The 18,985-nt window shown below is 39.2% G+C and overlaps 1 protein-coding gene across 1 annotated transcript in view; it reads right to left on the bottom strand.

Annotated features, from left to right (window-relative positions):
* The window catches only part of MLLT3 (MLLT3 super elongation complex subunit), a 250,096-nt gene that overhangs the window by 90,706 nt on the left and 140,405 nt on the right, over window positions 1-18,985 (bottom strand). The window contains exons 3-4 of the mRNA XM_080921001.1: window positions 7,300-7,382; window positions 877-1,020 (exon numbers count right to left, since the gene is read on the bottom strand). Coding sequence (XP_080777127.1) covers window positions 877-1,020; window positions 7,300-7,382 — 227 coding nt within the window. The remainder of the gene's footprint in view (window positions 1-876; window positions 1,021-7,299; window positions 7,383-18,985) is intronic.

Raw genomic sequence — 18,985 nt, 5'->3', positions numbered from 1 at the left:
AACTAAAAGGAGAATTTCTTGTACTGACAATTCAAAAGCAAAAGTATGTATCCAAATGACTCAAAACATATGAGATGAATGAATTATATTTTCATTTGCTGTGATCAAGAGAACCTGGACAGCAACTCTACATTATGAAAATTTTCACCTAACCTTCCACTTTTCCTAAAACTTCCTATAAGCCAGTCTAACCAAGTGCGGATCCTAGTCTTCAATGCATGCGGTCAGTGGCTTGTTGCAGATTTGTTATGTAGATAATTCTCCCAGAATGAAACATGCCCTCTCAGGGGGAGGAAGGGATGCACCAGACTCAGGACACTCATAAAACAAGACTCGAGAGCGCCTCAGTAAGGTTCTACTACCAGCTGTAAGCAATTGCTCGGGGGAAAGAGAAGCTTGAAGAGGGGCTCTCAAGTTGGCCAGGGAGCTCCATGGATGCCAAGTTCATGAGTTGTTCCCCATGCTTAGCTGGCATTTTTGGTGAGGAAGCTGACTTCAAATTAACTACACTCATGGAAAGTAACAGCGGTAACTCTTTGGTTCTCGGAGCTGAGCTTGGGAAGAAGCTTTTCTTTGGCCCATTTTCACCACCTGCTCAAGGAGGAAGCTGTTGGTTCATATATACCTGGGAGAAGTAGTACTTTGTGACCCACTTAGACATTAAGGCTGTTCCAAACAGGTATGCCATTTCAGATTTGCACCTACATAAGAGTTCACCTTCCTCTACATTCGAAATCCAGAATCCACAATTAAGTCACTAAAGTCCTTTACTCTTTGGGCTCTTCCAGAATATCAGTTCACATACTGGCAACCAATATATTTTAGTAGATAAGGTTATACATGTCTGTCTGTCTGTCTGTTTTATGTGCCACTTACCCCTCCTGCCTTCAGCAACTTTCTTCTAAAGTCCTCGGTGGGGTTATTGAAAGTTAGCTTCTCACAGCGGAGGTGATTCACTGGTGGATGGCCTTCAAGATGCAGGAATAGGTCATAATCAAAGCGGACTTTCTTAGGCTCTTCCTGGAGGTTAAGGAAATTAAGAGACAAAAATAGAAAATTTAAATACAGACTCAATCATCATAAGAAACAGAAAAGACCTAGATAACACTTAATTGTGTCAAAGTAGTTCTGACAAAGATAACACAATCTACAATAGGTGAAATTTTATTTCCATTAGGAAAAAAACCGAAAAGAATAAACTTACCATCTCCCTTTGGTTTCTCAAAGGGACTGTACCATGACCATGGCTACACAGTGGAAACCTAAAATATTCCTTCTACTTCCCACCTTGCCCTCAGCCCCCAACATCAAGACTACTAATCTCCTGCCATGCCTACTGCTGTCCAAACTATCACAAATCCTATCTCCACTAGGCCTTCCTATGATGCATTTTTTTTCACAATTTTTTTCCATCATTTAACCTTCGAATTTATCTATAAGTCCACTGTCTACTCATATTTATTCCTTGGTTAAAATTTTAACAGCTTCTCATGTGCATCACCTTAAAACTCCAATGAGATGTGTATGCTACATCCATGAAGGCCTTCATAACTCGCTCTGGGATTCTTGTCTCCACATATCACCTTGCCCAACTGATGGCCAGCTCTTCTCAGCCACCATGTGCCTGTGCTTGGTATGGTCTCAGATGCAGTGTGGACTGCTTGTCCATGACAGCTGAGGATGCCCATCCTTCATTCTTCGGCTTCTATCATTCATCACTGCCAAGTTTCCTTCCCGTTCTAACTAGAACTCTTATCTGTCCCCCATTCTCTAGTCACATCACTACTTCCTACAGCCTTCTGCTTCCAAAATTGCCTCAGTCTGCATTTTATAAAAGCAAGTGACTGATTTTTCCTAATACAAAAAAAATATTGCATTACTTATTTAAAATGCATTAAAAGGCTCATCATTTTCGATAATATAATCTCATTTCTTGAAACAAGAAGCACAGTCTTTTATCAACTTTTCCTGTATTTTATTTGTATTCTTACAATAGTCTTTTCTTCCACACTTCTGAAGGCCTATAGTTTTCCCCATGTTTTGTGTTTCTATTGACTTTGGCTTTCTAATTGGATGTCTCCATACCTAAAACTACAAGTGGATTTCCCTACATGGCTAAATATGTTAAAGTATGTAGGTATCATTGAGGATCCAGCAAAAGGGCTAGTTCCTCTGCAGAGAGGTCCTTGTCCTCCCAGTGCCACCTGAGCTACATATCTCTCCCAGACCCCTCCAGTCATGTAGTCATCACACTGAATTATGACCAGTGTGTCCTATTTCACCTCTAAATTGTTAAAGATTCAGAGCAGCCTTGGAATTTAGTAAGAAGGCAGTGGTGTGTCTTATAATTGAAAGTATAACTGATAAAGCCATTTTTAATCAGTTTGGTAACATGTAGCAACACTAAATGCTCATATTTTACTCTATTAATAAGAATCTCTTGAATAGAAATATTCAAATATGAGTGCAAATATTCATGGTACAATTGAATATAATTAAAAAAAAACTTAGGAATGAGCTATATCTTTCCATAGACAATAATTCATGTATCTTGTATATTTATTCATTTATTGTATTTCACATGCATGTACAGTATATGAGTGTATATATGTGAAACATGTGTGAAGGTGCCCATAATTGCTAGAAGAAAACATTGGATCCCTTCTGACTAAAGTTCCAGGGAATCTTGAGCCACGTGGGGACTGGGAAAAGAACGGAGATCCACTACAATAGCAGTAAATGCTCTTAACCACTAAGCCACCTCTCCAGTTCCTTCATTTAGATATTTTAAATTATTATGTGGAGAGTTATATGGGTAAGTAAATTAAAGGTAATTCACAGAAAGATATTTAACTGATATATCATGACCCTGCCAGTCTCTGAGCTGACATGCTTTACCATGCAGACACACGGAGGGAAGCCGGAAAAGAGCTACATCAAATAATCAACAATTATTGATCAGATGCAGGTAAGGAGTAAAAAAAAAAAAATCACTAAATTGTATTCTACACTCTTTTAATACAAAATCTTTCTCTTCTCTATACCTTTAAAGAAAATAAATGTTGAGAAATATAACTAATTAACACCAGACAAAGAATGAAGGAGGAGCCTCATCCTCGTAAACCTTTAGTTTAAATAAGCAAAAGATGAAGCCACTGCTCCTCACAGAAGCCTAAGGAACTATTCTGTCCATCCCAAGTGCAGTTTTCTTTTAAAGGATTTATTGGTTTTGCTCATTTTGCTCCTGTGTGTGTTTGTCTTAATTTGGTGAATGAAAAATGGCCATAAAGCTGTGTTCGGGTCAACGAGAAATCTCTACTTAGAAGGCAGGCATCGATATGGTGTTAAGCTTTGTTCCTCAGGAAAGATTATTCTTCACAGTTCAAATATGAGGAGCCAGAGGTATGGTTCCGCAGCTGAAGCCAGCCCTTCTTCTTTCAGGAGACAAGGTCAATTTCCAGCGCCCAAAGGATGCCTCAAACCGTTTATAACTGAAGTTCCTGGAAGAACCAACCCCAACTCCAGTTCCAGAGTAGATACTGTGCCCTCCTCTGACCTCTGAGTGCACCAGGCAGTTACTTGATACACAAACACAAATGCAAGCAACACACACACACACACACACACACACACACACACACACACACACACACAATCTATATTAGAAAACTCCATATTTTCCCCGAATATAAAATGAATGTTTCCTAGAGGGACGATATGGTTTGGTGACACCAGAGTCGCCCTCGATGCACACAAGCTTCAGTGCTTGCCAGTCACTCACATGCTGCCTCTGAGAACAGGCTAAGAGGGAGGCGCATGGGGTCTTTTTGAAGTAAGGCACTGGGATGCTGTGGGGTTCAATGCGAATGCTATGTTTGGCTTCTGAAACACAAATGGTTTTCACAGATAGGCTGGTTTTATTGTACACAAGTACAAGATAAGACAAAATAAAAATATTGAGACCTAATACAACACATTTTTTCATACTCTACTAGGCCTCTTAACTCAAACATCTCAGTCAATAAGAAAAACTGAGGCATAGCAAGTCCAGGCCCGGAAGGAGGACCACATTCCTCATAAGCAGAACTGAGACTCTCCTAGCACCAGTGGAACTCATCTCTCAGGACGCTGTTTCATCTTAAATCATTCCTTTAATGGACACTCACAATGCAAGACCTGTGGATGCTTATAATAAATAAAATAATAAACACACAAATAAAAGTTCTGCAAAATTCACCTCCAATTGCCAAATCTTTTGCACAAGAATCAGTTCAGTCAGAAGAAAAGTAATGTGCCCATCTAGGCTGCCAGGATGCTATACTAAATGAAGCCAGCAGACAGGTATTGTTATGACTAGTTTACATTGAGGTATTTAAGACTGTTAAATTAATCAGTCATAAAATCTGAAGAATAGTTCTCTAATCTGAGATGAGGGACACTGTTATTTCCTGGGACAGTCTACACCACTGCATTTCACAGTACAAAGATAAGAAGATGATGCCTGGGTGTGGTGCACATGCCTTAAATCCAAATAGTGACTGGGCAGGCACTCACTATGTAGACCAGGCTCATCAACATCTGCCTGCCTCTGCCTCACAGGTACCGGGGATAAGTCCAAATTGAAGCTGGTGTAATGTCAGATTCACATGGAGAAGAGGGGTCTACTCATAGTCACAGACTTGCACAAGAAGTAAGAGTCCTTGCCTAGATAATCCGACCACTGAGTAATACTGGACACGAGTTATGATGGCATGATTTGATGGGAGGTAAGAAGCCCTACCTGGTCCTTTCTAATTAAATACCTGCAGAACTAAAAGGCAGTGGTTGTGAAGGGGGCAAAGGCTCTGAACTCCTTTTCATAAACACAATCATTTAAAAATACATTGTCCAGTCAGAAAGGCATTTCTCCAGAGAGCATAAGGAAATGGACGACCTGCATCTAGATACTCAACATCATAAGTCAGTCATCAAGGAAATGAATATCAAAATCATGATGGAGTACCCCAACCAATAGGATATCTACAGTTGAAAACAAATATGAAAAGCATTAGTGAGATTCCAGCTTTCATAAAGGGAACATAAAAATATAAAATGGTAAATGACTTTGAATATCATTAGCAGATCCCTGAAAGTTAAACATAATTAAATACAATACAACCACATAATTGTATGTAGAATTAAAAAAAAACTTTAAAAAAGGAAAATATCATTATATAGCAATGCCAAAGCATCTAAATATTTATTTTAACTGACAAGAATTCCTATATAAAATAATTCATACATTTTTTAAAATTTTAGTATAAATAAACTGCTCCACATATTTTATTGCATATTTCAGTATTAATCATTGGATGATTTCTAATTGTTTTGGGGAAATATATATATATATATATATATATATATATATATATATATATATATATGGTGTAATAATGCACCATTTTAAGACTCTTGCTGAACAGTGAGGTTACAGCAGTTAAATGTACATAAATAATGAAGACAGATTTTTTTCAGATGTAGATTTTTGATGAAAAATTGAATAATTTGTATGGATGTTCATATATGTAACTGTTTCTTCTATAGCATCTGTGGTGGTTCATCAATTAGTGTTTTATAAGATATCATCCTGGTAAGCTGATAATTCTATCTTGTTATATGTAAATAAATTTTTTATTTATGAGAAAAATATGCCAAAATCAAAACCAGTAAGTGACATTCACTCTTAACGGTCACAAAGAGGAGATAGGTCCAATGACCACCAACTTACAAATAAAAATCAAAATGTGAATTATTAATATTATTCAGGCATAAGGAAGAATAGGTATTGAGATATCTCATAATAAAGATGAATTGAACTTCTCATAAGTTCTTTAAACTTACTAAATAAAATACCATGTAAAGTACTTAGCATCTAGTCAAGGACAAAGTGAGAAACCAAACAAGTAACTACAAAAAAATAAGTTACTGTCAAGTATGTCTCTGCTCCTCTGTGTGTGTGTGTGTGTGTGTGTGTGTGTGTGTGTGTGTGTGTGTCTGTGTGTGTGTGTCTGTGTGTATGTGTGTGTGTCTGTCTGTCTGTCAGTCAACGCCCTAACTAATGGAGGTTGAAGACTGTAAGAGAAGGCATGACAAGAATGTAGTGAGTAGACCCGTACAGTGAGAATGAAAAAACATAGGAAAAATAAAACTCTTATTGCTACATTCTTATTTTGTAGGATACTTTATTGTCCTTTTATATCTCTTGGTCATAATGAAACCTTGGATGAGTTGAATGGAGTACTGGCTTAGAGAAGAACTGAATTCTCTTTTCTCAGTTACTTCTCTTTTTAAGTAGCAAACTGTCTCACTTTAGGGCACATTTAGTGCATGCACTATACTACGTTTGAGTTAAAAGTAAGAAATAGCATTATTTAAAAAAACAAACCTCAGGCACTATTACAGGCCTGCCATGGGGTTGAAAGCATTGCCGGGGGTAAGCAAAATCATTGATCCAATGAATACAGGGCAGCTGAGGCCTCAGGAACTTGGAGGAAAGAGCAGTAGCTTCACCTCTCTTGCAGACCACTCCAGTTTATGCTGCCGATTGGTACCTTCTTGTGTCCAAAATGTTAAGTTAAAGGATAAGTATCTATCGTGTTTATAAACAAAACCCTGACGAATGATGCTGAAAAGGAGTCCAGCACTTAAGAAATGTTTACTTAAGAGGAAAACAATGTTCCAAATATTCCACAGATCAATATACAGAATCCATCTAATGACCTTCTGAGGACACTTCTACATCCCCATGCCATGAATAAAGGAAGCCCTGGTGACCTTCAACAATCACCCATGTCTTGTAGTCTGTGTAACTCTGCCCCAAACACGGGGGTGACATCTTTTAAGTGTAATAGAACCCAAAATACCTCAGTCTGAAATAACTATATATATATTGGCCATGTATGTTCTTCAGCTAAAGATAATACAGGATTTTTATTTTTGAAAAATTCTAGAGATAAAGCAGGAATAGAAACATTTCCTGGAAAAACTATGGTTTCTCTTTTCTACTTTACAAACATCTCCATCTTTTTCAGAATGGTAATCACTCTTCAAAGGAGTATTTGGTGAATTTTATATTAACTGATTCAATACAATTGAAATTATCTTTCTATAGCCGCTATTATTAAAAGTCGTGATAACCAAAATTCTAAGAAGCCAAGCTTAGCTCTAACCTTATACAGTGTTAGAACCATTAATGGGTTGTTTTAAGCACTGGGTGGTTAATAGAGAACTCTGAAGGATTAATGAGTAAAGATTACATACCTTGTTTTTAAAATAAACTTCAATTGGCAATATGAAGCCAGCATACCCGGACTCTTCTACCTTGTAAGGTGGGTCTTTGCACACTGAAACATTAAAAAAGAAAACAAAGACTATGAGTGTAACTGACAAAAAGATGACAAACACAAACATTCTGCCACCCAGACCAGGCCCAGGTTCCACACCCTTACTCCTTACAGCCAAGATTCCCATTTCTTCTTCGTTTCTTCTCTGGGACAATATTTTTCTTATCTAAAGCCAAACCTGTATTTTAAATTAAAATCTGGGTGGAGTGTAGCTCATCACAGCCAACCATGGTCACATAAAGGGCTTAGTTATTATGTTCAGGAACAGGACAGAGCTAGGATTCAACATCAAGAGAAATATCAGTTCTGGGGTTGAATGGCCCTCTCACGGGGGTTGCCTAAGAGCAGCCTATACAGCTGACAGTTACATTATAATTCGTAACATAAGTAGCAAAGTTACAGTTATGAAGTAGCAATGGGAACAATTTTATGGGTGGGGTCACCACCACATGAGAAATGGTCCTAAAGAGCCCCCCAGCATCAGGAAGGTTGAGAAGCGCTGAAAGAAAACTACAGAGGTTCCTAACAAAAGAAACACCCCAAACTGGGAGTTAAGGAAACTTGTTCCTGCCTGGGCCTCTGGCCTCTGAGATGTCCTGTACTTTTTTTTCCTAAGACCTGAAACCTGGGCTCTGTCACTTCTCAGGCACACTAGGATTCATTGCTTCCACTTTCTGATGCCACAAAACATGAGGTTTAATGAGATCCCACCACAACAACACATTTTTTAAAAACAACCAAATAGTTATTATTTCTTAAATTAAAACAAGGTCTTGGCGAATCAAGAGTCCTTGGGAATTGAAATTTCATTCTTCTAGGTCTTCTACTACATTAAAACAATCAGAAGCCAACTGAATCTCACTGGGTCTCTTGGGCTGGAGAGACAACAGGGAAATTAAGGGCACTTACTCTTGCAGGAGACCTAAGTTCTGTATGCAGCAGCCACAGGGCATCTCACTGCTGCCCTAACTCTAGGTGCAAAGAATCAGTTGCCCTCTTCTAAGTGGAGCGAGCTCCTGCGTGCTTGTGGTGCACATATTCACTTAGGCACGCATATAAAGTGTAGGAAGTCTCTACATGGTGGTTCGGTGGTGTAAGAAGAGGAAACTGGATAGGCTGAACGTCAAGATGTACCCAGTCCACTGAGTGCTCTGCTGCAGCCCAGGCCTCACTTCCAGACATGGCCACTGTTTCACACCAGAGCCCCCACGCTTCATTTGCACTCTGGTTCCCCTCAAACATGCCCAGCACTTCCCACCTATGCTCAATGCCTCCATTCTCCCTGCCTCATCCAGAGCTTGCTTTCTTCACAAAATCCTTCTGGCCACGAAGTGCCTCCTTACACCCCCATCCAAAGCATTAACTGTCTAAATCACTACTCTGATACTAGACCGACTTCTGTCTGACCATATACTAAAAACCCACTGTGTATTCCCCTTCCCTCACGGACAGGAAACAGACAGAGAAAGACACTCTTTTACCTTGGGAAGTCAAAGCTTCTGACAGGTGGTTAGGAGGCACCCGGCCCAGCCCAGCGCTAAGCTACAATGTAGCTCACAGTCCAGACTACATGTACAAAACTGCTTCACTTCTCTGAGCCTGCTTCTGCAGGGTAAACATGGCGACTGCTAGATACTGAATGTTTGTGTTTCCCAAAACTTACACGTCAACAGTCTTGTCTCTGATGTTAACAGCATCCCATGAGTGCTTTGATGGGTGATTATGAAGGTACAACTTTCACGACTGAGTTTACTTTGGATTTCCAATCCTCAGAGAAGCAGTAGATGGCAATTAACACAGAGACCAGCAATTGGCAAAGATGCGGAAAATTTGAGACTGTGGAATGCTTAGCCCTAAATGAAATACCCATCCACTCTCTTCCCAAGGCTTGAACAACTGCAGAAAATGGGACCAAAGACTGTAAAAGCCTGAGACAGTGTGAATGAACACAGAGATACAGTGTCCTCTGGACTCAATGTGCAGCTGCCCATATGAACTCACAACAGTGGAGGCAAACTCTGTGCAAACTTGAGCCAGACCAAACCTAAGTGTGGAGAAGGAAGGAGGACAGGGAACCTCCCATAGCTGAGAAGGTATTGGCAGCTGATAGCATTGGGGAATTTGTCACTAGTAGGTCACCTGTGTTCAGTGTAAGAGCCATGGATATCTGGGCAGCACATATTGGACTTGATGGGTGGGAAAAAGTGGGGGACACTTGGAGGAAGTAAGAGAGGAGATGAAAATGCTCAAAATCCAACTCATTGTGCAAATTTGCAGTAGAAGTACTAGTATTCATCATTGTTGTCATAGTCGTTATCGTCATAGTCATCGATGTCGTCCAAAGACCTCTGTGATCTCTTTCACTATGTGAGGCCATCACAAGAAGCAGGTGAGCAATCCTGACTAGGATCCTCACATCAAAACCTGCACAGGATGGCACTGATTGTTTTCTACTTCCAGGTCCGCTGCACTTTGTTACTACAGGTAAAGGAACCAGAACGATACATATACACAATGCAGCAATGTCAATGCAACAATGTATAGATCCACCCTCATGCCAGTCAGGAAAGCAGGCCCTAAGATAGCCAATCACCACTTAGCCTCTGAGATGAAAACAAAAATGGAAACAGCAAGAAGAGAGCCTTGGGTTTGGACCACAGGGCCGTCATCCATTGTCAGGTTGGAGATCTTGACAGCTTCTGCTTCCTTTGGCTTTAACAGAGAATAAAACACCATCTATACACGTGCAAGCATAGCTTCAATCAATGTGCAAGGTGACTCCATGTAGGGGACATTATAAACAGGATGTGTTTTATTATTTGAAAATGGTGGTGGTATACATAAATGATGGCTCCATGTGGCCCAGATAGGATACAATCACGGAGAAGTGCCCGACAACACAGGCTTGCTTTTGTTTCTACTTGACAGTGCTTCACCATGTAGCTAAGGCTGGCCTGGATATCTTTCTTGATCCTCCTGCCTCAGTCTCCTGAGTGCAAAGATTATAGACAGGCATTTGCCACGAAATCCAGCTGAAGGCAAGATTTTTAACGTCCAACTCCGCATTGGCTCACCTGATGAAAAATTTCCCCAAACCTGACATCAGAAAAAGTCAAGAATGCAGCACCTCACTTGATCTTGTATGCTTTTCTAATTTAAATAAAAAGAAAGAGCAAAAGGACCCAGAGTAGTGGCAGTCACTTATCCACTGACCACCTGCCAACCTTCATGAATATTCAAATGACCCGACACTGGGGTGAACATGTAGCCCCACCCAGCGGGCTGGTGGCTGGCAGCATCCTACACTCCAGGCATTCTAAGCTGTGGGGCCCTTGAAAAAGGCAGTCTCATTGTATGAAATCCTTAAAGAATCAATAAAAATATTTTTAGATGGCAATTTGGCATCCAGGTTGCTTAGAATTAATCATGCCAGTGTCGTTTGAAGGAAGTTTATTTTGTGGGCTGCTGCACCCGCCAGGGAGTTATAGCTGTTCCTCTCTGCACCCTTTTGTATAATTCATTTTCTCTATTCTGCATGCAAATTGCTCCAATTATAGGAAACAGCTGTTAGTGGGCACATTTTCCAGTTGGAAATCTTGGGATATTTTTTTCAGCCTCCTAAAGGAAGTGATCTGCTGTGTATTAATATTCTGTACAAGTATGTTTTCATAAGAAATATTCATTAACTTATACCTCAATTATTTTTAAATGTAAATTTTTCATTTACAATAAACAATGTCTATGCAGTACACTGAGTTCTTAATTAGAAGTAAAGAATAGGGCCAGCAAGGTGGATCAGCCAGTAAAGGCGCTTGCCACCAAACCTGAAGACATGCGTTCAATCCCCAGAACACACACAAAAAGAAAGAGGAAAGACAAGTTCCTCAATCTACCCTCCAATTTCCACATGCATGCACACATGCAAATGAAGTTAAATGTAATAAAAATATTTAAAAGACAGAAATTAAGACCGTGTGTATGTGTACAAATGTACACATGTGTGTGTTCATGCAAGCATGTGTGCACGTACCTAACTGAAGCCAGCGGTCAACATTAGCTGTCACTTCCCCTCAAACACCTTGTGCCTTTGGTTGGTTTTAGGGGGGTGGTTGTTGTTGTTGTTTATTTTTTTGTTTTTGTTTTGTCTTTTCAAGACAGAATGTCATTATGTGAATCCGGCTGTCTTAGAACTCACTACATAGACCAGGCTGGACTCACTGAGATCCACCTGTCTTTGCATCACAAGGGCTGGAGTTCAGAGTGTGCCACTACACTCAGCCACGTGCCTTGTTTCTGAGTCAAGGTTTCTCACTGAACCTGTGCTCATAGATTAAGGCTGAGACAACTAGACAGCAAAGCTCAGCAATCTGCCTGTCTCCCCCCCCCCACACACACACAGAGACACACAGATACATACACATATTCATTGCTGATTCTATTTTGACTGTTACTAAATAACAAAAGAAAGGGGGTTGGACAATAACATCAGACAAATTTTGAATTTGTGTTGGAGTTTTTCACCTTGTTCAATTAAAAGTTCAAATGCAGTCCCAAAACATTATCCCATGTAAACGTAACAAATGGCTATGTGCACGAGAGCACTTTTTTCACAAAGCTCTAGAAACAGCAACTAAACATAGTTAACTGCCCAGGGTGGTGCTGAACCACCATTCTCCTTCCTTCGGAGCCACGGGGCCTAGCTCAAACACCACTTCCTCCTGAGAGTCTTCTACTAATACTGGGAAACTAAACGACATCTTTCCTCTTCTAGATTCTATGTCCCCTATTGTTCAAAATTAGTGCACCCTGGTGTAACTGCTACCACCAACCCTATCCAAGGGATTGCCCCTCATTTATGAAAGCAGGTTAAATTAATAAAAGGTAACTTTAACAGACCAAAGAGTGGGAACTGTAAGGGGTTTAGGAAGGAGAGAAAGGAGGCTGAGGTGGCAGGCAGAGTATCACAGAAGCCATTGTGGAAGCAAGATCAGATGAGCAGACATTTTAAAAATGGTGGCACAAAAATAATAGGAAAGCTTACGGGGTATAAGTTACACATGTAAAAGGGTCATTCCTGTCCCAGAGCTACAATACAGCCAGAGAGCTAAACTAAGGGCTCCCCGCTGTAAGCTGGCCAAATGACTCAGTGGCTCTCATACTATAAATGGCTTTTCTCGCTGGTAACTTAGAATCTTGATATATATATATGTGTGTGTGTGTGTGTGTGTGTGTGTGTGTGTGTGTGTGTGTGTGTGTGTGTATGTGTGTGTGTGTGTGTTCAGAATACTTTTAGCCTCTGTGCATTCTGATTTGTACAGGGAATAACCCCCACAGAATCAGGGACACTTGGATCTAGTCATTTGGGGAAGTTATAGAACCTTGAGGGAGGAAATGGGTCACTGGTAGCTTTGAGAGTTTATAGCCTCTCCCACATCCTTCCCTGTCTGCTTCCTCTATGTGAGTGTGTGACATGTGATCTTTCAGCTCTCTGCTCCAGCCATTGGCTGTCACAGAATTCACTGTCACACTCCCTCTGGGATCACGAAGCCCAAATAATCTTTTTCTGCTGTAAGTTGCTTATGGTGATGGTATTGTATCATGAAAATAATAGTGACTGATAAAATGTCCAAGAGGGAATTTTGTTATAAATGTATACATGCTTTTTGTTTTACTATGGTGCCGGGGGTCTTACTCTGGGCCTGGTGTAGGTTAGTGTATATTACTTGTCTATGTTACTCTATTAATTGAATGACATTACCAGCCTTTAATAAAGAACTGCTTCAGAGTTATCCAAACCCAGGTAGCTAAAGTTAAGCCAATATAGTTCATTTTAAGAAAATAAACAGTCTTAAAGCAGGACTTTCTTTAAAACCAGTTCTTCTAGGAACTTACTATTACAAATGAACCAGCAAAACAGAAAGTATTCCAAACTAGAAAACAATATAAATTTTTAGGAAATAATCAACAATCCAGAAATAGATTCCCAGGCTAATTGGATGGGCAAAGGAAAAAAAAAAAAAAAAAAAAAAAAAAAGAAGTCTTTATAAAGTTCACACTAAGAGACAAACCTAGAGTTATTCAGATAGAAAAATGCTGAGATGTTTCTCTCATGGAATATTGTCAACCTGACACTCAGGAGACTGCGATAAGAGAGCAGCAAGTTAGAGGGCAGGGCAGACCACAAAAATCTCAGACAGAATCATCACATTTTAGGTCTGTCTGGAAAGGGAGCATCTGCTCCATGGAGACCTTCCAGAGAAGCAACTGAGAAAAATTGCCAGTGTTACAATCCCAGAAAAGCTGTCTCTGAAATGCAGCTTCTCTCTGTAGATTTTACATTTTCATACTAAGACTAATTTATATGTATTTTATTTATATAAATGTTTTGTTTACAGGCATGTATGCATGTATATACATGCTCCATATATGCACCTGGGGCCCACCGAGTACAAAAGAGGATGGTAGAACCCTGAAACTGGAGTTACAGATGATTGTGAGCTCCCTTATGGTTGCTGGGAATCACTGTCCTTCTCTCAAGAGAACATGTATAAGACACAGGCACTGGCTGGTCTGGCATGAATAGAAGTAACATTTACGTTGATACACAGGAAAGAAACAATCCACAATAGAGAAAGCCTGTCTTCACCTGACCTCTCAGAGCTCCTTCAACACTCCCTGGTTTTTCCTCTCTAGGGTGAGGCCACTTGGTCTTTCCTGCATCTGTGAACTGCGCATCCCAGCACCACCTTGTGCACCTACAGACTCTGCAGGTTTGCCTGGCATTTCACAATCTCATCTCTCACACTTTACCTTTCCCAATGCTGCAAACTCCCAAGAAAGCGATGATTCCTCTTAAGGTGTGATGGGCAGACACAACTCTTAGGAATAACTATGATAAAGTTTTTTTTTTTTTTTTTTTTTTTTTTTTTTTTTTTAGGTTCCAAGTATTTTTAATTTATTTTACCACCAGTACCTTATTCATGAGTTTACTGTAAATTTTCTTCCAAAAGTTTCCTTGCGTTATATACACTGACATAAGGAAACAGACTCTGAGACACAAGCCAACCTTGCCAAACAGGTAACTTCCCAACAGATATACATTTTAAATAAAAGCTGTCTGGAGAATATATTTCTAGGTCAGAAATGTATTTTATAGATAGGATACATTTTCACTGTGGATAGGATACATTTCACTGATAAAGTTTTATAGTAAACTTACTTATCTATTGTTTTACTCAAAAGAACACATAGCTTGGAGAAAAGACTATTTTCTGCTTTAGAAGATATCATGGTTTAACACATGCTCAGTATTTCGATTGCCTCTTTATTTATTTATATTTTTAGAATTCAATTTAATTTTTAATTGGCAGAAAAGGAATCTGACATTTTTTAACAACTTTATTTTAAAAAACAAAGATAAATGTACAAATTTTAAGCATTTTTGCATAAAAGTATACAAATACATTTTTGTCAGTGTTTTTTTTTTTAAGGTTTGATAGTGTGCATTAAGATCTTACTCGTTACAATGAGCATAAAATACATGTAAAACAGGTTGTAACCTGGAATTAATCAACGTTTTCTTGGTGTGTAAGGATTAAGCATAATGGTTTTTTCTTTTCTTTTTTTCTTTTTCTTTTTTTCTTTTCTTGAACTTCATATAGTCTGTGAGTTGTTTCTGGGGTGTTCAGAGCTTTCTTGGGTTAGTATCCAATTATCAGTGACTGTTATGTCTGTTCTTTTGTAACTGGGTTATCTCACTCATATTGGAAAGATGGCTCAGTGGTTAAGAGCACTGGCTCCTCTTCCAGAGGTCCTGAGTTCAATTCCCAGTAACACATGGTGGCTCATAGCCATCTGTAATGCGATCTGGAGCCTTCTTCTGGTCTGCGGCATATATGCAGGCAGAACACTGTATACATAATAAGTAAACAAATCTTTTAAAAAAGGATTGGTGCATTTGTCAATACTCAGAAAAATATGATAAAATTTTGAATGACAATCTTTAAATAAAAATCTGCCCCCTGAAATATCGGGTTCCCTCAAAAGTACAGAAAAAAAATTCAGACTGAGTTTTAAGTACTATTTAGGAAAGCAAAAAAGGTTGCAAGTGCAGAGCTTGGAGCACTGTGAAAATGGCATGTTTCACACAAGAACAAGAGTAATAACTATTCATAATACGGGGACAGAAAACATTAGATTTTCAGAAGTATATATTCAATATTTGAAAAGATACCATCATCAATGGATTAAAACTAAAAACCCAGAAATGAACCCACACGCCTGTGGTCACTTGATCTTTGACAAGGAAGCTAAAACCATTCAGTGGAAAAAAGACAGCATTTTAAACAAATGGTGCTGGTTCACCTGGAGGTCAGCATGTAGAAGAATGTGAATCAATCCATTCTTATCTCCTTGTACAAATCTCAAGTTCAAATGTATCAAGGACTTCCACATAAAATCAAATACACTCAAACTAATAGGAGAGAAAATGGGGAAGAGCCTCAAACACATAGGTACATGCAAAAATCTCCTGAATATAACACCAGTGGCTCTTGCTCTAAAATCAAAAATCTACAAATGGGACTTCATAAAATTGCTAAGCTTCTATAAGGCAAAAAACACTGTCATTAGGACAAAACGACAGTCAAGAGATTGGGAAAAGATCTTTACCAATCCTACATCCAATAGAGGGCTAGTATCTAATATATACAAAGAACTCAAGAAGTTAGACTCCAGAGAATCAAACAATCCTATTAAAAAATGGGGAACAGAGCTAAACAAAGAATTCTCAGCTGAGGAATATCGAATGGCTGAGAAGCATCTAAGGAAGTGCTGGACATCCTTAGCCATCAGGGAAATGCAAATCAAAACAACCCTGAGATTCTACCTCCTACCAGTCAGAATGGCTAAGATCAAAAACTCAAGTGACAGCAGATGCTGGCAAAGATGTGGAGAAAAAGGAACACTCCTCTATTGTTGATAAGATTGCAAGCTGGTACAACCACTCCGGAAATCAGGCTGGTGGTTCCTCAGAAAATTGGACATAGTACTACCTGAGGACCCAGCTATGCCCCTGGGCATATACCCAAAAGATGTTCTAGCATCTAACAAGGACCCATGTTCCACCATGTTCATAGTAGCCTTATTTATAAGAGCCAGAAGCTGGAAAGAACCCAGATGTCCTTCGGTAGAGGAATGGATACAAAAATTGTGGTACATTTACACATGGAGTACTACTTGGCTATTAAAAATAATGACTTCATGAAATTTTTAGGCAAATGGATGGAACTAGAAAATATCCTCCTAAGCGAGGTAACCCAATCACAAAAGAACACACATGCTATGTACTCACTGATAAGTGGATATTAGCCCAAAAGCTCAGAATACCCAAGACACAATTCACAGACCACATGAAGCTCAAGAAGAAGAAACAGCAAAATGTGGACAATTCAGTCCTTCCTAGAAGGGGGAATGAAATACTCACAGGAGGAAATACAGAGACAAAGTATAGAGCAGAGACTGAAGGAAAGGTCATCCATAGACTGCCCTACCTGGAGACCATCCCACATGCAGCCATGATACCCAGTCACTATTGCTGACAGGAGCCTGACATGGATGCCTCCTGAGAGGCTCTACCAGACCCTTACTTATACAGATTAAGATGCTTGCAGCTAATCATCAGACTGAGCATGGGGACTCCAATGGAGGAAGGACTGAAGGAGTTGAAGGGGTTTGCAACCTCACAGGAAGAACAACAATACAGAGAATAGCATTGTCTGGCATCAATAGGAGAAGCCCTTGGTCCTGTGAAGGCTCATTTCCCCAGTGTAGGGGAATGCCAAGGTGTTGAGGTGAGAGTGGGTGTGTGGGAGAGGGAGCATCTTCATAGAAGCAGGGGCGGGAGAAGTGAGGAACCAGAAAAGGGAATAACATTTGAAATATAAATACATAAACTATCCAATAAATAAAAAGAAATACTAAATTTTCCTACATGTATTTACCATTTAAGCATTTTAAATATTATTAGTAAAATGTACTGCTTTTAAAATATAGACAGTTTCATTTTACACAAGGCTTTTTAGACTTTCTAGTTTACTCTTTTATGTTTTCTGTGTCTTTCAATCCTCTTGCTTATCCGTTTTCTTTCCAATAAAGTAGGAATAAAATAAAAGGAAAATATTTTGTATTTATGCCTAAGTCTTATTAAAGTCTAAAAGATTTTTTAAAAATTAAAACTTTTAACAACCGGAAACTTTACCCTTTAATGGTCCAAAAACAAAAGCATCCTCACTAAAGTGTCCTCTTTAAAAAGAAAAAAAAAAAAAAAAAAAAAAAAAAAAAAAAATGCCATCCAACCAAGATGAATTTTCCCCTTAAACCAGTATACAGTGTCTCCAGAGTTACTTTTAAAAGTGGTACAATAATATTCTCTCCTATAGCACTCAAGTCAATTTCTTACTCCTACGATTTATTCTTTTCCAAAGGCAGAGAACAATGAAATAGTGTTATACACAAGAGAGCTAACCAGCTGTGCTCCAGTGATAGACATGGCCATGCATTATGAAGTAATCAAATATAATAAATCAAATATGGAACCCATTTCCAACAAAAATAAACAGCTGAGACCACCATAATCAAACTCACAGAAACACCCAAAGAGGACAACTCAGCAAGGGCAGTGACTTAACTTCTCACTTCTCAATTAATCTCTGCTTTAGTCTCTTTCCAGTGGGGGAGGGGAGCTTCCAGGAAAGGTTCAGAACCTGCCCTGAGTTTACAGAAAGAAAGAAAAAGAGCAGGACTTTTTTTGCTGCATCTTATGGACTCTGCTCTTCTTGGTCTCTGCACAGCATTATCATTGAGAAAAGTATCCAAGTAGAAGTGTTTTAGCTCCAAGAGCAACCAGAATCAGAGTAGGAAAGAAAAACAAAACAAAACCCCCAATCCTCTTTTTTTTTTTTTTTTTTTTTTGCAAAAGAGAAACAACCATATCCAAACAACACAAAACAGGAAAACATCATTGTCCTAAACAAACAAGGAGATGGGAAGAAGGAAGGTTGGAACAACAGGAACCAAGAGGAGATGCTGCTAGAAATCAAGACTGTGCCCACCAAGCATTATAGAGCATGCTGGTGAGACTTCACTAAGATCTAAGATTTTGTTTGCCTAAACCAAGGGCTCACTGGGAATCTGATTTCAGCAACAGGCTTATGGAGAGAAAGAGAAGGTGGAAAAGAGGGAAGAACCAATGGGCAGACAGACAAGAACCAGAGGTGCTCCCCGGTCACAAATCCATCTTGGACATTCACGTGGTACACACTGTTCCATCATTATGGAATGAAAGTGATGCTACTTTTCCTACTTCATATAGCTCCTGCACATTTAAAGACTACAACCACTGTAAGAATAAACAGATAATCCTACTAACCCAGAGAACATTCTGGAAACTGAGGTATACCCAGTGATCTAAAAGTATTCAAATACAAAGTAAAAAGCATGGAGATAAATTTTGGACTTTCCTAAAACCGTTCTCCAGAACACTCTAAAATACATGAATTTGTAGTTGGTTTAGCAGTTCCCAGCTAACATATAAAGTATTCTAT

This window comes from Micromys minutus (genome assembly GCF_963924665.1).
Source record: "Micromys minutus genome assembly, chromosome: 9".
Classification (NCBI taxonomy): Eukaryota; Metazoa; Chordata; class Mammalia; order Rodentia; family Muridae; genus Micromys; species Micromys minutus.
Note: the sequence above shows the minus strand (reverse complement) of the source record. Positions and strands in the feature narration are given on the sequence as shown.